Source organism: Poecilia reticulata, chromosome 1, assembly GCF_904066995.2.
Source record: "Poecilia reticulata chromosome 1, P_reticulata-male-v2, whole genome shotgun sequence".
Taxonomy (NCBI): domain Eukaryota; kingdom Metazoa; phylum Chordata; class Actinopteri; order Cyprinodontiformes; family Poeciliidae; genus Poecilia; species Poecilia reticulata.
In genome coordinates, this window is record NC_088830.1 from 24,139,868 (window position 1) to 24,160,359 (window position 20,492).

The following is a 20,492-nucleotide window of genomic DNA, read 5'->3' on the forward strand; positions in this document are numbered from 1 at the left end:
AATGTAACTGGAAGAATACTAAACTATGCACAACAGATTCTACAGTATTATTTATTACATGATTAATAAAAAAAAATTAAGTATTGCCTAAGAGACATGCATACTTAAAGCTTTTACATTCATTTGTATGATGTTTAATAGAATGTTAATAGAAATGTTGCCTTACATTTGGAGCCATTGTTAAAATGTGTATTTTGTATGTATTGTAGCTTGTAAAGTCTTATGAAAAGCATCCTAAATTTGACTCCACAAGCCCTAGCAAAAGAAACAAATACAGACAACTTCTCTGTAAAGATGTTTGCCACACAAATGTTTAATTTTGTTTTAATAAAAAAAATATATATCAATTTAACTTAACCTGACATTTACAAGTTTAACAAAACACATTTTTTGCTATATTTGTTCATTTATTTTGCCTGAAACTAAGCGGGATCACTCCTGCCAGCAGATTGAAACGGATGACTTGCAGGTCACGCCTGGCACCGCGAGATGGCGCGAAGTTACTACGATTCAGACGTAATGACGTCACATACACGTTCGAAAAAGAAGCGCGAGCAAAAGAAATGAGCCGAGACATACAGGAGATTGTTTTGCTAAATCTTCTGAGTTGATTCAGGTTATATTACTTATCTCTGTCTCTGTTAAAATGTCTCTGTTAAAACCGTTCAGTAAACTTCCTGATCTGAATACGGCCAACATCCTGGTGAGCTTTTTTTTTTTTTATGCATGTAGAGCCGTAAAGCAGGACTGTGTGGACGTTAATCTAACTTTTTCTTAGTTTTGACATATTCTGGTGCTTTCACAAACTCAAACCGTATTTCCGTTTATACACACCTCAGTCTGATAAAATTCATGTTCCCAGTATAAATATAATCGCTTCATAATGCCGATGCTTTGTTTTACCAACTAGTATCCAAACTGTTTCATTTGAACTTAATCGAAAAGCTTGGAATATTACTAGTTTATAGGTAAAACCTGAAAAACTGTGGTGGGGAAGCAGGAATCAAACTACAATTTTCTGATTCACCGACTCCTTAACCTCAAATTAAATGCATTTGGGAAATACGTTTTTTAAAAGTAATATTAATGTTACTAAATTAACCACTCTTGTATGAAGAGCGGTGCTGTGCTCAAGGAAACAAATCAATAATTGAATATACATTCTCTCAAAGCAGTTAATTTTGAGGAGTTTTGACCTCTCAAATGGTTTGATTCTAAATAATGAATTTAATAACCAGCTTTAATGTTTTAATCTTGACTCAAAGCGATTTTCCCGCAGCTGGTGGAGAATGAGGAGCAGTTTCAACAGAATTTGGCAAATACTCTGGTGGAGGAGACGGCTGTAACTGTGAATGTGTGAGTGACCCTCTCTTCACCCTGCTAACGCTGCAGCTCAGCTGTCTGATACGGGCTAGTTCAGGAAGTGTAGCATTGTTGTGTTCATGTCAGTTTCATTGCAAGGCAGGCGCGGAGCTATGGGGGGCAGGGGGCGGCGACCGGAGCCTAGCTGGGTGCCCATCGGGGCCCGCAGGTGCCAGAGAGGGTGGAATTGTTTCAAGTCGCTTTAATGTCTGATTATAGAAGGAGAAAGCGCGCCCTCCCCTGTTCAGAAAGGTGTAGGTAATGTTAAAGTCACTGTCCTTCAATGGAATATATAGTAGTCAGTCCCAGTGACTGTTTGACTCACGGTTTAGACAATCTGCTTCCTGGGTAAAAAACGAAACGAGAAACTCGGCCCGCACCGCACCCCGCCCCTCAACAGTCTCCAGCAGCGCAGGTGATACACGTGAGGGGCCCGTCATTGGCCCCACCCCCAGGCCCGAAGCTGACTTGTTCCGCTAGTGTTGCAAAGTATTCCTATTTCTCTTACAACCAGTTTAAAATCAGCTACTATGATCGTCTTCAACATCTCCGTGACTGATTACATGCCCCCCCCCCCTCATTGCAGGAGACTTGCCAAGAGTCTCCCGCTTCCCATGGAGAACGATGAGAGTCGACCGAGGATCGACCTTGTGGTGTTCATCATTAATCTGACCTCGGACAAGAGGTAATCTTTAATCTCCATCACTTGGGAAAAATAGGTGATCCATTCAAATCCAGCGATTTTGTTTTCTGTTATACTAAGTTTATTCGCTTAGCATTCGTTTGACCTCTGTCTGAAGGGTCTCGGCATGAAAAACGGATCCAAATTGTATAATTATAGAGAAATATAGATGAGTCAAATCCGTATATTAGAATTTGTTCGGAACTTTCTGGAAGCCAAATTCATATGAAATCAGAAAATGTTCTGCAGTTGGGTAGACAAGAAGGCTTCTGTATTCAGACTCCATGCAGTATTTTATATCACTCTGTACTAGAGTATATGCTCAAACAAATAATCCTGTTCTGCGTTTCGTTATTGTTTTGTCATAGTTTTGAGTCGGCAAAAGCTTCTCTGAAATATTTGGATCCTGGATATTTCCTTGGGAAAGTCTGCTTCATGGCTACTAATGGTATGACAAATCCTCTCCTGAGTCACACAAGTGTACCACAAGTTAGGAAGAGTACTAATAAACCAACGTACCGTAGCTTTCAAAATGGAGGCTTCTGGAAAAAATTGGGGGTCGGGGGGAACACCTTTTCTCTGTGAGTGGTTGATCTTTTTACTGTTGTCTGCCCAGCTCGCCATGCCTCAGTCCGCACAGGGTGCCTGGATGCTCTCAGACAGCTGGCCGTCTCGCTCCACTGCCCTCTGTTGTTTGCTGAGGATCAGGTTTGTGCTACAATTACTGAGCATATTTTCCTTCTGAAGTTTAATCTACTAGCCAGAAAAAAGGTTAGAATGAAAGAACAAAGAAAATATTTAATAATAGCATATGTGGAGGTCATAATTTTTTTTTTTTAAATCATGCTTTAATGACAATGACAAAAATGTAGTGCCTGTTTGGCGGAGTCATGCCAGTTTTATATCTGGTTTGTTGGATTGAAATGTGTGTCTTCTCGGCCACATTGAGCTCAAAGAAAATGAAAATATTGCGTATTCATAAGAAAAACTAAAACTGTGCTACCTTTCACTGTAAGGCATTAACTTTTCATAGCGTTTCTTTTTTTATTATCGTTTTTCTACTTTTTACTAGATTTTTTTTTTAAATGACATAAGAATCATATCACTGAATCTCTGAGAAAAGCCAACCTTTCATTTCAGCTCAATTATTGAGAAAAGAGACAAAAGGCCATGTTTTAAGAAAGATTTAAAAACATGTCCCAGTTAGTTCCCCCCTGCTGTGATGACCTTCAGAATTCCTAAGCAGTCTTCAAAAGTCGGGGGATTTGCTTTCATCATATTCCAGTTCTGGATCAGTTTGGGAAAAACAAGTACAGCTTTCGTTGCTTTTAGAGATTTTTTTTTTCTCATTCTTCCAATAAAAGTTTAATAATTCATATTAAATGCGGTGAGTTTACATTCTTTTACAAATCAAGATGTTGCCGACAGATCACCCAGAATCCTTTCTCAGATCACAGGTTTTACATAGAGTTCATGACATCCATAGAGAAAGGTTGATTTTTATTTTATTTTTTCCATTTCTGTGTTGATTTCACTATATTACTGCAATAAACGATAAATTAAGGGCTTTATCTCATTCACGACACATTTGTGTTTTCCCAGTTAGTTACATGTCACTCAGTTCTTCATTTCTCTTCCTTCTCAGACTCCTGAAGGAGCAACGAGTTCAGCGCGAAGGCTGCTCACTATCCTCAAAGTGGCGTCTGGTCTCGTTCCGAACACCACCGCTCTGTACCTGTCCAACCTGACCAGGTGCACCATGCCGCCGGACATCGACCAGCCAAGTTTCGATTAGCTCCCCTGTCATTTGATTGAAGTAAAATCTTTCCTGCGGTCTTTGTTTTGTATTTATTTGTAGTGCTTTATTTCATTTGTTTTCATCTGTGTGTGTCTGTTGATGTATTGAGTTTTAAAGACGGTATACCATAGTTTGTTTGTTTTTTTCCAATATGCTGTACATTTATGTAATCAGGATTTATAGCTTTGAATTCTGTTTGTCAAATAAAAATGTAATCTTAGCTCATAGAGACAAGTCTTGTGTCGTCTTAAGTAGACACCGGACACAAGATTCTGTGATATCTAAGGAGGTCAGATGGGGGGAAAGGTGTGTCACCCGGAGCGTGTCCAGAGACACCGTCCCTAGAGTCACGTCTGCATGCAAACACTAACACGCAAGCTATTAATAGTTATCATTTTGGCAATTTTCCACCATGCAGGATGTTAAACGCATGACCTCCGACTGAAGACCACAATGAGTCGGTGAGACAATGGATTATCTGCGAAAACAATGATAGCTTTGTGTCTTCTTGCTTCTCAAAGCTGTTTTCTCTCCATGCTGTGCAGCTCCAAGACCAATTTAGACACATCCCAGAAATGATCTGAGCACGAAATGTCCATCTGCACATTGTCTGCACTTTACCCTGTCAGCTCGGTAGTACAAAGACCAGCTGATGACCTTTTGAGTCCGTATATGACTTCATCTCTGGCAAGAAATCTGGAATAAGGCATCAAGAGGATGCTCATTCAGCTGTTTCTGAAATAAGAGTTGGCAAAATAAAAATACAAGCTGAAGTCAAAGCTGTTGTCACTTTCTTCTTATTAAAGCTGATTTGTTGGAGAACGTTACACAGACCTAAGCATAAGAAAACGATGCAGATTTTGTGGAACATCAACTACCATCACGTCTTTAGGGTGTGTTTGCTGTTATAGATACGATAGCGGTTTGGAAAGTGTGTTTTAAGTTTCAGGGGTTTGAAATTTACCATTTTTAACTGCACTAAGTTGGTACTTCTGCTGCGGCATCTGTCATATTTTACTTCTGTTATATGCTGTTGATCTGTAGGTGATAGACAACAGGATAATTCTTAGACTGTATTGCAAGAACAAACCTGTAGTACTTTGGATAACTGAAAGACAGTAAACACACTAACCATCACTTTAGTCCCGGTTCAATGTTGTCTGCTTTAATTTCTCCTGTAGGTCCTTCAAACATTCTGCTTCGTATGCCTTTCTTTCTTCTGACCAGGTTTGTGATGGAAGAAAACCTGGTCATTGTTTTTAATACAGTAAGCTTAATGAAAAGAATGTGCAAGAACCGCTTAAAGATTATTTTCAAAAGGTACTTGTCATCTGACAAACTTCACCAAACACATTTTCTAATATCTTGAATATGACCTTACTGTCAGGAAGAAAAGTCAGAAACAGGCTTTTGTATTCTTTTCCCTGTGTGTCTTTCCTCCTCCCATTTTCCATGTTTTGTGGCTTAAGCTTTTCTTTTCCACATATTCCCTCGTCGTACTAAAGGAAAATTAACCCATCATGAGCAACCTGGCCCTGCATAAAAACCGCGTCTTCTAAAATTCTGCTTCTTATTGGTCATGTGTTGTTCTAATTTTCAGTAGATAATGATTTTATGCTTTTACTATCTGTAAGGCATAAACATCAATATAAAAAGAAATAGGAGCTTTAAATAGTCATATGAAAAAGTTTGGGCACCCCTATTAATCTTTATTTTTATTTCTAAATATTTGGGTGTTTGCAACAGCTACTTCAGTTTGATATATCTAATAACTGATGGACACAGTAATATTTCAGTATTGAAATGAGGTTTATTGGACTAACAGAAAATGTGCATTATACATTAAAACAAAATTTGACAGGTGCAAAAATTTGGGTCCCCCTCATCATTTTATTGATTTGAATACCCTTAACTACTTTTCACTGACTTACTAAAACGCAAAATTGATTTGTTAACCTCAATAAGCTTTGAACTTCATAGCCAGGTGTAGCCAATCATGAGAAAAGGTATTTAAGGTGGCCTATTGCAAGATGTTCTCCTACTTGAATCTCCTCTGAAGAGCGGCGTCATGGGCACCTCAAAACAACTCTCAAATGATCTGAAAACAAAGATTGTTCAACATAGTTGTTTAGGGGAAAGATACAAAAAGTTATCTGAGATTTCAGCTGTCAGTTTCCACTGTGGGAACATAGTAAGGAAATGGAAGACAACAGGGACAGTTCTTGTTAAGCCCAGAAGTGGTAGGCCAAGAAAAATATAAGAGAGGCAGAGAAGAAGAATGGTGAGAACAGTCGAGGACAACCCTTAGACCACCTCCAAAGACCTGCAGCAGCATTTTGCTGCAGATGGTGTCACAATTCATTCAACAATTCAGCACACTTTGAACAAGGAGAAGCTGTATGGGAGAGTGATGCGAAAGAAGTCGTTTTTGCAAGCACGCCACAGAGCCGTTTGAGGTCTGCAAAAGCACATTTGGACGAGCCAGCTTCATTTTGGAATAAGGTCCTGTGGACTGATGAAACAAAGATTGAGTCGTTTGGTCATAAAAAAGTTGTTATGCCTGGCAGCAAAAAAAAACACAGCATTCCAAGAAAAACACTTGCTACCCACTGTAAAATTTGGTGGAGGTTCCATCATGCTTTGGGGCTCTGTGGCCAATGCCGGCACTGGGAGTCTTGTTAAAGTTGAAGGTCGCATGGATTCTATTCAATATCAACAGATTCTTGAGAATAATGTTCAAGAATCGGTTACGAAGTTGAAGTTACGCCGGGGATGGATATTTCAGCAGGACGATGATCTGAAACACCGTTCCAAATCTACTCAGGCATTCATGCAGAGGAGCAATTACAATGTTCTGGAATGGCCATCCAGTCCCCGGACCTGAATATCATTGAACATCTGTGGGATGATTTGAAGCGGGCTGTCCATGCTCGGCGACCATCAAACTTAACTGAACTGGAATTGTTTTGTAAAGAGGAATGGTCAAAAATACCTTCATCCAGGATCCAGGAACTCATTAAAAGCTACAGGAAGCGACTAGAGGCTGTTATTTTTGCAAAAGGAGGATCTACTAAATATTAATGTCATATTTTTCCACCTGTCAAATTTTGTGTTAATGCGTACTGCACATTTTCCGTTAGTCCAATAAACCTCATTTCAATACTGAAATATTACTGTGTCCATCAGTTATTAGATATATCAAACTGAAATAGCTGTTGCAAACATCCAAATATTTAGAGATAAAAATAATTAAGATTAATAGGGGTGCCCAAACTTTTTCATATGACAGTATATCACTGATATGATATGTATTTTTCACTTTATGAACTGAATTGCTGAAATTATTCAACTTTCTTACGCTCTTCTTATTTTGTGAGATGCTCATGAGGAGTGACATGAAGCTGGTAAACGTTTTTGTTCATAGCAAAGTCAGTTTTGTGGAATTTTTTTTTTTTTTTAAAGTTATTTGCATTTAGTTCATATACATTTGCTCGCTCTCCACTTAGAACTAAAATTACTGCCAACTGTCAAAGAAAGGATATGCTAGAAATCTTGCTAAGTATACAATTTGTTTCCCTGCCAAAACGTTGGGCCGTGGCCCTGTGAATGTCCACAGAGTCCAAATTAACTTGAGTACGCAGATGGAGCCATCAAGTCATTTTGAGATATCAGACAATTTCCTGTCTCTGCTGTTGTTGTTTGATATGGTCAGAGAATGTTTATTGCTGTTGAATATTTTTGTAGGCATTTAATTATACGCACTACTGTTATGCAGAGTGGGCTTTGTCGAACGTAATATTTGTACATAATAATATCAAAGCAAGGAAAAATGGAGTAAAATTGTAGCGTCTAGTTGTGCAAGTATACCTGAGACCCATCTACACAGACTCAGTGTTGTGATAGCAGCATAAAGTTCATCTACTAAATAATAACTTGAAAGTGGTGAATATTCATGCAGTCTTTTATTTTATACCCCATTTTTATTTAATTGTCTTTTTTTCTTTTTATTAGTTTTCACTCTGACATTGAAGTTTTTTGTAAATTGATTTGTCAAAAAAGAAAAAGAAAATGTTGATCTTGATTGATTTGTAAAAAGCAATAAAAAGCGTAGGACATCCAAAGGGGGTGCATGTGGTGTTAACCATTAAAACATTTTAATCAGAACATTAAACTGAGAGTGGCATTGCTAACAAAGAGAGGCATTGCTTTGCAAAATTTTACAGCATGATTTTAGATATACAGCTTCAACCTTCTCTTTAGCCTCCCAGACTCCCACCAAGCTCTCAGATGAATAAATAAAATCTTCTAATCAGCACTTACAGTGATTGCAATAATTTCCGTGAATGCTGATTTCTTTAATTGCATGTGGTAACTCAGAACCATCCTTCCCCCCACCCAAAAAAAAACAAGCTCTACCACGCAGACCAACTCTGAGAAAAAAAAAAAAAAAACATAACTAAGAAAATCTCGTGACACATTTCTCAAGCATACACCTGATTGCCCCTCATTCACAAAGCGTATCGTGTAATGCGGGTCCACCGATCCGCTGAAAAGCTTTGACCTCAGCTGAGCTGTCAGCCGTTTGAACTTCAGAGGACAAGGTTGAGGAGAAGTGGAGGCAGAGGTGTGTCTCCCCAGAGGGATTGTGCTTTGTGTCACGTCTGCAATGTGTGCACAAACACACACACACACATTCACACGCGCACTATTAGGAGGTTATCATCAAGGCAATTATCCGTCAGACAAGTTAACCAAACAGTGTTTTGGCATCAAGTGAGGACCTGGAAGGATAACAGGATGTCAGTGGGATGGAGGAATGTCTATGATAGCGCTGATAGCCTTGAATCTCTTGGCTCTTTCACGCACGTCTTTGCTAAAACGGACAGAGGCACTTGACCATTCAAGCTGAAAGAGAAGGCCATGACTTTCCACTCTTGGAGACGCACACAGTCGTGACAGTATTGAAATGTGATAAAGGTGCTTTGTTTGAAGAGGTCCAACAGCAAAACAAGAAAAGCTAGGTTGGAGTACCTCTGTGTTTGAGTAGTTTTGTATTTGACAGCGTGAGACACTACTGTCGGTTTTAATTCATCTAAAACGAGTCAAGTCCTCTGACACTGCTGCATGCTTTTATGCTAACACTATATTCAGATTTTGAATTATAAGAATTCTCAGCATTTTTTTCTTAAAACATACCATGCGACTGAGTTACATTTAAAGATATTTTTAAAACTTTTATGAAGTTATTCTGCAGAAAGGTGAAGAATAGTGGAAGGAATTTTAACAATTCAAAACAACAGGAGATTTTTTGGGATATAGTTTACCTATAATTATAGCTAATAAATATATACATTTTCACAATAAATCTTTGTTTTGATTAACAGAAATGTGTCTCACAGTTTTCTTAAAATGCAAAAGTAATGTTAGCAGAGTTTGATGCTTGCATCACCTCAACAACTTATTCTGATTCTGGCGGGATAAATAACAACAAGGAGTTCTGAGAAGTGCACCATCTCTTCTGGTAAACTTACAAAGGATGGAGAAGCCGCCACTTCTCAGGCGAACTGATGTGGCACGTAGCTAGCCTGCCGTGTGTCTGAGAATGTAAGCATAAGCATAGCAACAGTCTTCTGTGATATTTAATATAAGCTAATTTAGTGTTTTATTTCTTGTATGCGTATGAAGATCTTTTGTGTGAGCTGTTTTAAATATCGAAAATCGGCCAAAACAGTTTTCATTTAGCAAAGATCCAGATGATTAAAGCTGATAGCTAGTCCAAAGGGGCTAAAACCAAAGCAGAAGAAACTCCATACTCCACAATGCAACAGAGGCCTAAGTGAACACTTTTTTTTATGAACTTTTAAACCATTGCCACATCTGGTGTTTACAAAGTAGCCAATTCATTATTTACAGCAAAAAGTGAAGACTGGAGATCAGCACCCTTAATGATCATCAAGAATCAAACACATACTGACTGCAGTCAGCAAAACTATTTAATTGGTCTGTAATTCTGTGAAATAGCGTTGACTTTGTTCACTTCCACTATTATTTTTTTAGTTTTATCTTGCTTTACTTTTCTGTCAGAGTTACTTTGTGTCAAAATGTTTTACACGTTCTGTTCTCAACAGTGTTTCACACAGGAAGATCGTTACTGGAGCTCCCCTTCAGGGTAAACAATACAAACACACAGAAAGGTCACCAAAAGAAATGGGCAGTGAGAAGAAGCAGATCATTCTTTATTGGTAAAATGAGATTTACAGTACAATAAAACCATTTTTTCAAGAATTTAGATGTACATTAAGCGAATAAGCAGTCAGTTACAACAAAAGCAAGTCTCTTGGGCTTATTAAACATTTTTTTAAGGATAAGGTTAATATTATCATCAGTCTTACTAATCATTGAATGTCAAGGTGTGAAAGTGCTTGCAAGTGGAAGATTTTCTGATTGCTGAAATCTAAGACGGTCCAGTGCGACCACATTGTTCAACCAGAAAAGCCCAGCTCCTTGTAGGTGGTGTCGATGTCAGCGATGACAACGGCCATCACGTTCCTCAGGGCCTGCTTGCCGGCAGCGTCCAAGCCGGCCCTCTCCCCCATGATTTCAGCGATCACCTCAGTAATCAGCTGAACGGAAGGAAAACATCGAGAAAGTCAGGGAAACCACTCTCAGAGAAGCGTTTTAAAGGGGAAGCGTTGTTACGAAGGCAGCATCCTCACCCTGAAGTTATTGATTGGGATCTTGTGCTTGGTGGCGTGAGTGTTGGCCAGGGGTTTGAGGATGGCGGCGTGGTTGCCTTTGGCCTTCAGGAGCTCACCGAGCTTCTTCAGCACAGTGGCGCCGTGGGCAGAAACGGCCGCGTTGCTGGCCAGGTCTCCCTTAGCGATGCCGGCAAACTTCGGGAACAGCTTTTGGGTTTCCGGGTGTTCCTGGAATAAGCTGCGGGGAAACGAAGGAAGAATCAAAGGATGATGAGTTATTGCACCAAAAACATTAACATTAACATTAACATCTTTTTCCCCAGTGACAAACTATTTAGATGAACAACTTAGATTTTCATGAGAAGGGATGGGCTGGTTACCAGTATCATCAGTACTGCTTTAAAAAAAACGTAGGAATTCAATTTTTTTTAATCCCAGAAATTCCTCTTAATAAGGTACTAAGGGAAATATCTGAGCAACTGAAGTTTTCTCTGACTGTCTGGAACTTTGGGTAACTCGGTGCTGCACACTGCTGGCCAGCTTACTGAAACTGGAGAACTAACATTTTAACATGCATGCAACAAAACAAAAAATCAGCAGCATGACTGTCAGGCATGAATAATAGCCTGACCAGCTAACATCGGCTTGCTTGACAGAACAGAATACAAAATCATTTTCTGAAATAACCGATTAAAACCAATATTCAATTTGATGTCTGATTTGCATTTTTTATAAATCATAACAATGAACAACCATCAACCGTCTTCATTCACATTAGAGGACGTGTGGTTATTGAAGCACTAATTATTGCTGTGAAAACAATCTGTCACGCAAGGATGGAAACGGTCTTATCGTTCCAGAGCCACTGACCGGGTCAGAACCAGATTCCCATGGGTGTTGTAATCCTCTTCCACCGGACCCCAGTGCTTCAGAACCATATCAAAATCTGCCATGATCTGGGAAGACAAAAGTCTGACAAGAAACAGACGTATAAAATAGCATAGAAAAAAAAAAAAACACCACTTAGTTTGGAATTGAGGCTCTTCTTTCTAAAAATGAGAGGCGGCAGAAAAACACCCTCCAGTTTTAGGAGGATTGTAAAAGCTCCACAAATAGTGTTATCTTGTTGTGTGGCACTGCATTTCTCCTGTTTGGTTTGGTGGCCTCGGGCCAAAATCCACTCCATTCAAGGGCATCTCATTGCCAGAAAGAGTTGAATCTATTACCTCATTTGCCCTTAGTGACGGTGTTATAAAGCCTCAGTGCAGTTTTGTATAATTTAAACTGATATTAGATGCACAGTAGATGCATCTAATGTCATCAAAGATTATTATAGCTGTAAAATGCATGCATTTTTCTTTTAATTGTTGATATTTTTCTCATTAAAAGCAATGGTTCTCCAAAACCTGCTCATGCTCGTCCAATTTTCATGAAAAATGATCTAAAGATATCTTTTTGTGGAAGAAGGCCCCCAGATCAATTTCTATGCATTTTGAACATATCTGTTATAAACAGGACTAATTATCTTAACAGTTTTTGCAAAGAAACTGTTCCTCAGTCTATTGATTTAGATTTAACTTACATTAAACTTTTGATATGCATTTAAATGTTCCAGTTTTTGCCAGAGACTCTGATGCAAAATCAATAGTAAAGGTATTTACTGACCTGCAAGCTGAAAAATGATCCTGTGTGGTTATCCAAGTTTCTCCTTGGCCTGACTCTCCCCCTCAAACTGTCCTTTTATACTCCCTCCCTCTGTCATGCCACCCAATTTTTTTCCAGCACTCCTCTCAGTCTACCGCTCTTCCTGCACGTCTCTTAAAAACACTCTCAGCACCACCGACCTCTGATGCCCAACAAACATCAGCTCAGTGATCATCATGTGGTAACTTTTCTGCTGGCCCTCCTCAGTGAGATGCTCGTCTCCATGATTTTTGACTATTCATACAGACCAGAGGAAAATCCTCTTACTTCCTATACAATAAGAGTGCAGGTGCAGGCGTTGCCTGTCAAATATGGTCAAAACTCTTCGATCAACAACTGTTTGACGGACGTAGAGGATCTGTGCATTTGCTTAGATGCTCCTTGAACTTTTTCCACATTTTTTTAGGTTACAACCACAAACTTCGGTGAATTTTGTTTGGGCTTTATTCGTGCATAAAGTGGAAGGAAAATCCAAATTTTTGGGGTTTTGTCTCGTTTCAAAGCGAGAAATTTAAATTTCCCGCCTATTCTTCTTTGCAAAATAGTTGAAGTTTGGTCAGACTGGAAGGAGAGCATCTGTGAACAACAGTTTTCGAGTTTTGCCACAGATTAACTGTTAGACGTATTATATTGTTGGACCCCAGCGCCACCTTTCAATGCAAACTCTTTTACTGTAGCTCTGCTTGGAGGTTCAGTGTCGTCATCCTCAATCTCCATAATGTTTTCTTGTTGGAGGCTATATCTATTTTCTCAGAAACTCTGACCAGCTTCTTTGTTCTTGCTGAAGAAAACAACTCCAGACCATGATGCTGCCACCACCATTTTTTTTTACCAAAGGTTTTCTGTCAAACATATTGTTTTGCAAGTAGACCAAAGTTCGGTTTGGACGGTTCAGGCCAGAGCACCATTTTCCACATGTGTGTTGCGTCTTCAAAATTAGCAAAAAATTTGAATGAAAATGTCATCTAAACATGGAAGTGAAATGTGTACAAACATGCACACACACACACACACACAAAGAAAATTTATTACTATATAGCTTCTTTCAGTATATTTTCTACGATCAAAGTTAGGGACTGGATCCCAACACAACAATTTAGGAATAAATGCACATGATTGTATTAAAGTTACATGTGTAAAAATTAAGTTTTCATAGACAACATCTTTCCCAGATTAATCCTTCAACATGGCAAAAGCCACAACTCACATCACTGATCTTTTTAGTGACGTTCTATAATTAAATCAAACCAACAGCTATGTTGTTTTTTATTTTTATTTTAGCTAGTTACAGCCTCTACTTCAGGCATTTTTCATTTCAGCACTAGCAGTAAAGATTGTAGCTGTGCTTCATCCGATTTCCAGGATTCTAAAACCTGCACAATTAGACCTGTGATTTATTGTTTCCATAAATGCTCCCCGCTGAGCGTTGCTCAGGGGATACTTCCCTCCTTTATTCTGCTCTCGCGTTTCCGCAAGATTGGATGTTAGAAAAAAAAAAACCCTCCTGTTTTGGCTTTGAAGAAATAGAGCCGGTAAGTATACAAAGGACATCATCTTAAAAGGATGTGCAGCTCAAGCAAAGAAGGTCTATTGTGGTCTTAAACTGACCTTCAGAGACAGTTTTCTGTTTTTCTGTTTGCAGTATGCAAAACAACCTGTGATTCCCTAGAGACAATAAGGCTTTAAAGTCATACACTGACCCACACAATCTTGAATAGACATGTCCATTCAAGAAGAGAAATAGAAAAAAGTTGGATGTTTTTTTTAAGACTTGTCCAAACCAACAATAATGCACTCACGCAAAGTTTGAGATTGTTATTATTATCGTGCTTACACCTGCACCTTAGATGTTTTGTAGCTGCAATGTTTTCTCTAAAAGCCAAATTTCTCTGGATTGTTAACCATGCACGTAAAAAAAAATTGCGAATGATGTAAAATAACCCTCATAGACAAAAAAACTTAATATGCAAACCATCTGACCAACTGTTTGTGTCCCATGCTTGACAAAGGAATGCTCCAACAAGTTCACTTCAGTTTTATGTGTTTGTTTCCTCAAAGCATTCCATGATGGCATTTTTGCTATTTCATTTGTAGTTTCATCAGTTCACTGTTGTTGAACCTAAAATTTCAAGATCCTCATATGTAAGGTTCTCACATAATGCAAAACCGATCTACAGGCAAACAACATGCATGTACATGTTTAAATACTTCTTAACATGCATTTAGTCACACGATTTTGCAAAATAATGCAAAAATGAATAAATAGAAATAAGAATAAAAGTCAAATAACAACAATAATAACATTAGAAGATAAATATGAAAAGGAAAAATATACAATTGCATTTGTAATTTCTTAGGATATCTTTGAATTAAAAATTTGCGTGATGATTCAAAACAGCTTCATCACGTGACAAAAAATGGGGGGAGAAATGAAGAAATAAGTAGGCATCATAGTGTCTATTGTTGTTATCAAGTGACAAACCTGCCCTCTGCTGGTTAATGTTTAATACTGCACTGGGTGAAAAGTACGCCCCTCCCCGACCGAACGCTGATTGGATCAAACTTCTCAGTGGATGCCAGCTTATCCAATAGCAGCGTCCACTGAACTAACTGGTATGCAGCAACCGGAAGAAAGAATTGAAACGTTTGGTTCAAAGTTGACAGCAAGTTTTTCTTGTTTTATTTGACTTTGAATCAATAGATTTTTTTTTTACTTGGGAAATTGTCCGAGATGATACAGGCTTTAAAAGGTGTCAGACACGTAACGTCCGGTACAATGAAGCAAGCAGGTAGCTATTGTTATAATCATGTCTACCGCGGGTTTGATAGTAGTTGATCGGCAGGGCCACATAAGGATTATGTAAAAAAAAAAAACTAAAATAAAAGTTTGAACTTATTTATCCAGCTTGAATTTGGAGCAGAAATTCAAATCTGCTGGGTTTTTTCCCCCCCTTTTGCTAGTCATGTGAAAACAAGTCTCTTCCTGACTAAACAAAAAGCTGCCTGTGTGACTTCAGTCAAACAGAGATGTAAGATCTGGACTGGAGTGGTGGCAAACATTCCTGAACATGAGCATTAACATTAACATGATCTCACGGGTCTCATGATGTTTCCACGAAATGGTGAATATGCAGACAGTGGTCCACCACCAATTCAGATGAGCTCAGTTCCTCAGTTTTTGTTCTGTTATCCTGGTCTGTAGCTTACAGGTCTGAAATCTGATTCATGACTATGATAAGACGGAATCTTAGCATTGGTTCATTCTTTTGAGTTTGGGGGTAGAGCTGATTTCTGATGCTTTCAAATCAACCTGCAGGACCTAACTAAACCAAAAGGTATCCATTTGGATACATTCAGTATTTCAGATCTCTTCAATAACAAACATATAGCAGGAGCCTGAGGAAAGATTGTGCCTGACTCAAGAAATCTACAACTCTATTCAAAACTCTGTCTGTCCCATCTTGAATTACTGAGTATTCCCATTTTGAAACTTGGAAAATTTTACTTCAAGCCTTCAGGTTAAATGGATAATAATTAAATGGATAATAATGTATGTAAAACTTTTGTTGTGCTCTTGTTTTTACATTTCTTGACATGTTGATATTGCTCATTAGGAAATGTTTGGAAGCAACCATTTGTTGCTTAACTTTCAGTGTATAAAAAAATGATTTATGTCTGTCTTTGATGGGCTAAAATTACCTTGAGAGACCAAGTCACTCATAATTATTGACATTAAGTATCTAATCACATCATCACTGCATGTCCAGTTACAGAGCTCTGCGTACCAGTCCCATGGGGGGAGATCAGAGGTAAAGTCTGGGGTCCTGATCACGGTCGCCCAGTTCTATGCCTGCATGGCTGGGCAGACAACTGTGGGACATTCAACAAGCTGCTCCCTCTTCTACCTAAAGGTGAGGGTTTTTTGTTTTGTATTGTTTTTGCATTAAATGTGAAACATGTTTTCTAATCGCACTGAATGTTTAATCAGACCCCAGCCCTTACTGTAGCATGGGGTCTATGAAAGTAATAGCAGCTCTCAATTTTATTTAACAGTGGACATGTGTTGCTTTTCCACATAGTTATCGTTTGTTCCGCAGCAAAACCGACCAACCTTAATCTCATGTGACCAAAGCGCTCAGTTCAAATTAAAGTCCCATCAGCATTCGGTTAACTCCATGTTTATGGTTTCTATGGATACTGTCACACCGTGATGCTAACAGTGAGCTTCGAAGAGTACCACCAAGAAAACCTTGGGTTCTCATCCAGTCTAGTTTGTCACTGTTTCAGTTGTTTCCCATTTTCAAATAATAAGTTTTTTTTAGTTACAAGTGAGTTATTGTTGAGCAGCTTTTGTGTTGCATCTACGTCCTGACTCATTTTTATAAATATATATATAAAACCCAAGGCAACAATAACTATTAAATCTAAAAATCAAAAGCAACCAACACTTTAAGTACAGCACCGATGTTTTTTCCCACTGACTAAATTTACTTAAATTTATTGTTTTTTCCAGTGTTAGATTGTGTATTTAGATGTCAAACATATGCTTTTCAAAGCTGCTTAAAAGTCTTTACCAGTGGTGCCAATAACTGTGACCGTAACTCTTAAAGCAGGAAAAGTTCTCCTCATCGTCCTTCATTCTTTTTTCAGACTTCAGATACTTTGCGGTGGACCTGGCAGGTCACGGCTGCTCATCCCATCGCCCTCCTGGAGTTCTGTATGCCTTCCCCTCTTACGTGATGGACGTGCGCAGAGTTGTTGATGGTATGTGACGGTCAGAACTGGCAAACTCTCATTTCGGCAATTATATCAAATCAAATTTCACTACGCTAGCTAGCAGCATGTATTTCCAGTTTACCAGAAAGTAGTGGTGTATTACTTAAGACCAGGAGTTTAAGAATCCTTTTATGGTTCAAAATGAGGTTGATGATGTAAAAAATTACACCCACAGCTCTGCAATGGAGCAAATTCTCCATCATTGGCCACAGCATGGGTGAGTGAAGATACAGTAAACAAACTAGAGCCATAAAATATTCTTGTAATTTAATAACGTTCCTGTTTTTGCTTCAGGTGGTAACATAGCTGGAATGGTGAGTGAGCCTCCTTGCAAAAGGATACAAACATATAATTCACATAAATTGTGAAACATCATGCTCTGCATCACGCATCATGCTCTGACAAAGGCTTTGGTTCAGTAAGGACAGGGAATCTGGCCAGACTTGATGGGAAGAGAATGGAGCTAAATGCAGGTTAATAACTAATAACATGGTGCAAAACAGTTGAGACTCAGCTTTAGCTTTAATCAATCAATCAATAAATCAAATTTTATTTGTATAGCACATTTCAGCAGCAAGGCATTTCAAAGTGCTTTACATAATTAAAATAAAAACAACATGTGACATTGAATAAACAGTGAGAAAGAGATTTTGAAAAAAAAAAAGATAAAAACATTCAAACCCGCATCCCTTTTAGGACTTCAGTTAAATGTCGTTTAACTGGGACTCTAGCTTCCAGGACAGTAAACATAAAACTAGAGCCAGAACCAGAGGGGTTTAAAACAGCAAACATGTTTTGCAAAGAAAAATTGTGAAAAATGTCAGCTTGTAGATGTGTGAAAGTGATAGAGATTTAACCTAAAACCGTAAAGCTACAGCAAAAATAGTTCTTAATTTGTAGAGCCACTATTAAAGAAAATTCATGCCAAATCTGCAGATGTTTTAAATGTTGAAAAGCAGGTATGATTTTACTTTTAATTCACAGTTCTGCAATACTGTTATTTGTTGAAACAAAACACAGAAAAGTTTAAGGCGATGTATGAATGACGTGCGTCCATGTGGTGTTTTCCGCAGTTCAGCGCTCTCTATCCAGAGATGGTGGACGCCTTGGTGCTGCTGGATTCCTACGGATTCTTACCCACAGATCCGGTATTTTCACCAACACTGCAGCGGCTTTCTCAGTTAAATTCTTATGTCAGAACGTCATTAAAGATTTTTGCATTCAATAAAAAAAAAAAAAAAAATTAAATGTTGGAAATACTGTTGAATGTTATCTCTTTGAATGATGATATGTGGACCTGCTGGATTCAAAATGATCCATTTGTTGCTTCATTTTATCCAGTTCTGGGATTGTCCCCGACAATTCAGAGAAATGAATAATATGAAAGATGGATTATTTAAAATACTTTCTGACATCGCTGGATGTCATTTTATTTGCAGAAAGAAATGCCCAGAGTGCTACGACAGGGCCTGGATGAGTTGATAGAGTTTGAAAAGAAGGTAGAAAATAAGAAGACGAGGGTTTACACTTACGAAAAAGCCGTTGAGAGGTGCCACACCTTCTTATGTCAGCTGTTCTCAAGACTTATTACATGTCACACTCATTCGGTTTCGGACTGTGTGTTCAACATTTAGGCTTTTGGCTGGAAACCCAAGTTTGACTGAGGAGTCTGCAAAGATCCTCCTAGAGCGAGGCCTAGTTAAAGTTGAAGGAGGTACATGAATATCCTTCTCACGTCTGACCTGCTGTATTTTGTCCTCATAAAGGAGTTGAAAGCATGACTGATAATTCTCTGTTGCAGGAGTTCTGTTCTCCAGAGACTTTCGGATCAACCTGGTAGGCGACCATTGCGCCGTTTGACTCCCTGCAGCCACGCGATGCAGCTTGTGAACGCTTCTTTTGTGTTTTTAGACAAACGTAGTGCGGATCAGTCTGGAGCAGAGTCTGGGGCTGCAGTCAAGCATACAAGCCTCTGTCCTTGTTGTTCTGTAAAGATCTTCTTCCGCCTCACTTTGTTTGTTGTTTTTTTCCGATTCCACTTGAATGCCTCACGCTGAATACGTGTGCTTATTGTTTGATTTAACAGAGCAGAAAATGGCTTTGAGAAAATGTTTGCCGACTCTGATCAGAAGAAAAATATATCAGCTCTTCTTCAGGCCTACAGGGACCGACATGTGAGTTCATTCTTCCTGACTGCTTTTGTCAAGAGAGCTGTGTCAACCGATATTCAAGTTCAAAAGATCTGCTAGAAACTGCTTTTTTTTAAAAACTAATTTTAAGGTTAATATTTCACTAGTCTTAACTAGTCGTATTTATCAGCATCTCCTGTAGAAGGTGCTAAATTCAAAAGACATGATCTATAAACGTTCTGCCACGTTAACATCAGTCTTTTCTCCTACACACTGGTGAGAAAACAGCCAATTAATGTTAAGTTTTTTGTTTTGTTTTTTTTACATGCATGTTTCTGTGTTTCAGAACACGGTGGTGCAGGTTCCAGGCGATCATCACGTCCACCTGAATAACCCTGAAGTGGTCGCACCGCTTGTGTCGGAGTTCCTGCAGAACAAAGCGCTCTCAGCATCAGCAGGCACCGACGATGCTCATCCTCCTAAGTTATAGTGAACACACCGTAGGACAAACATTCATCTTTCAAATTTTGTCAATTTTTGCGATTCAAGGTTGTGAATTGTGCATTAGTCCAGCTCTGTTTACTCTTGAAGTGGAGCTCAGAAGTAAAACCTTAAGCTGTTTTAGAAGGCTTTTATTTGTGATTAACTATTTCAGTAAATATGCATAAGTATGTAACCTGTTTTGACATGATTTTCTGTGATGACAGCTTCTGCCTTATGAGCAAGTGAACAAACCATGAGTGAGAACCACGGTTGTCAAAGGGATAATTATGGTGTGTCTTGCTCTGTATCAAGGGCAGTCAAAGTATAGTTTTAGGGATCAAAAAGTAGATTAAATAAAGTTGAAACACATACTTACATTTTTTTTTCCAGGGTGCTAATTACCTTCAACTATCCTTTAAACCATATGTTAGACAGGCTGTCCACCCTAATCCACTGGTTGTGATTTGTGATTGCTTTGGTTGACTGACTTATTTGAAATGATCTTGTTCAATAAGGCTGAGACTATAGGCTCTACTGTAATTGCAATCAGAGAATTAGTCAAGCTTGTGCTTCTTTTTGCTTAATCACCAAATAAAGCATTCATGGTTTTGTTTCCATGCCTCTGTTTTCGTTCATGTTTCAGACCTTGTTAATTGACTTTTTAATTGTGTAATTATCTGCTTGCATAGTTCTTTATGCCTCTGAAAAGCACTTTCTCAATAAATTTTACTTTGATTTCAATTTTATCTCTTTACAAAAAGCATTAATTTGTACACAAGTAATTTAAATAACTGCTTTCTGTTTTGCTGGCAAAATTGAGCTGATTAATTTGTTTCATGTACCTTTTTCCTCTATTTTTT

The 20,492-nt window shown here is 38.5% G+C and overlaps 3 protein-coding genes across 4 annotated transcripts; 2 read left to right on the forward strand and 1 right to left on the reverse strand.

Moving 5' to 3' along the window:
• Window positions 1-446: 446 nt before the first annotated feature.
• pane1 (proliferation associated nuclear element) lies at window positions 447-4,069 on the forward strand. The gene is made up of 6 exons (XM_008415061.3): window positions 447-703; window positions 1,280-1,356; window positions 1,949-2,047; window positions 2,413-2,492; window positions 2,661-2,752; window positions 3,690-4,069. Exons 1-6 carry the CDS (start codon window positions 647-649, stop codon window positions 3,837-3,839), a joined length of 555 nt encoding a protein of 184 aa, XP_008413283.2. The 5' UTR covers window positions 447-646; the 3' UTR covers window positions 3,840-4,069.
• A 5,991-nt stretch (window positions 4,070-10,060) lies between these two features.
• mb (myoglobin) lies at window positions 10,061-12,359 on the reverse strand. 2 transcript variants are annotated; one of them, XM_081609756.1, is made up of 4 exons: window positions 12,206-12,359; window positions 11,411-11,512; window positions 10,559-10,778; window positions 10,061-10,465 (listed from the first exon to the last, which is right to left on the reverse strand). In XM_081609756.1, exons 2-4 carry the CDS (start codon window positions 11,491-11,493, stop codon window positions 10,325-10,327), a joined length of 444 nt encoding a protein of 147 aa, XP_081465882.1. In that variant the 5' UTR covers window positions 11,494-11,512; window positions 12,206-12,359; the 3' UTR covers window positions 10,061-10,324. The 2 variants fall into 2 exon arrangements, with proteins under 2 accessions (XP_081465882.1, XP_008413273.3); XM_008415051.3 differs by having other exon boundaries at window positions 11,411-11,496; window positions 12,206-12,352.
• Window positions 12,360-14,844: 2,485 nt separating this feature from the next.
• On the forward strand, window positions 14,845-20,245 carry serhl (serine hydrolase like). Its single transcript, XM_008414984.3, has 12 exons — window positions 14,845-15,033; window positions 16,012-16,155; window positions 16,895-17,008; window positions 17,196-17,237; window positions 17,315-17,334; window positions 18,094-18,168; window positions 18,460-18,569; window positions 18,655-18,734; window positions 18,822-18,856; window positions 18,932-19,008; window positions 19,107-19,194; window positions 19,496-20,245. Exons 1-12 carry the CDS (start codon window positions 14,976-14,978, stop codon window positions 19,637-19,639), a joined length of 987 nt encoding a protein of 328 aa, XP_008413206.2. The 5' UTR covers window positions 14,845-14,975; the 3' UTR covers window positions 19,640-20,245.
• The last annotated feature ends 247 nt before the right edge of the window (window positions 20,246-20,492 follow it).

Coding starts and splice junctions, on each gene's coding strand:
- pane1 (XM_008415061.3), top strand. CDS start 647: ATGTCTCTGTTAAAACCGTTCAGTAAACTTCCTGATCTGAATACGGCC. Junction 2,048..2,412: donor AATCTGACCTCGGACAAGAG/GTAATCTTTAAT, acceptor GTTTTGTCATAG/TTTTGAGTCGGCAAAAGCTT. Junction 2,753..3,689: donor TGTTGTTTGCTGAGGATCAG/GTTTGTGCTACA, acceptor CTTCCTTCTCAG/ACTCCTGAAGGAGCAACGAG.
- mb (XM_081609756.1), bottom strand. CDS start 11,493: ATGGCAGATTTTGATATGGTTCTGAAGCACTGGGGTCCGGTGGAAGAG. Junction 10,779..11,410: donor GGGAATCTGGTTCTGACCCG/GTCAGTGGCTCT, acceptor GTTTCCCCGCAG/CTTATTCCAGGAACACCCGG. Junction 10,466..10,558: donor TCCCAATCAATAACTTCAGG/GTGAGGATGCTG, acceptor CCTTCCGTTCAG/CTGATTACTGAGGTGATCGC.
- serhl (XM_008414984.3), top strand. CDS start 14,976: ATGATACAGGCTTTAAAAGGTGTCAGACACGTAACGTCCGGTACAATG. Junction 16,156..16,894: donor GCTCCCTCTTCTACCTAAAG/GTGAGGGTTTTT, acceptor TTCTTTTTTCAG/ACTTCAGATACTTTGCGGTG. Junction 19,195..19,495: donor AGGCCTACAGGGACCGACAT/GTGAGTTCATTC, acceptor TCTGTGTTTCAG/AACACGGTGGTGCAGGTTCC.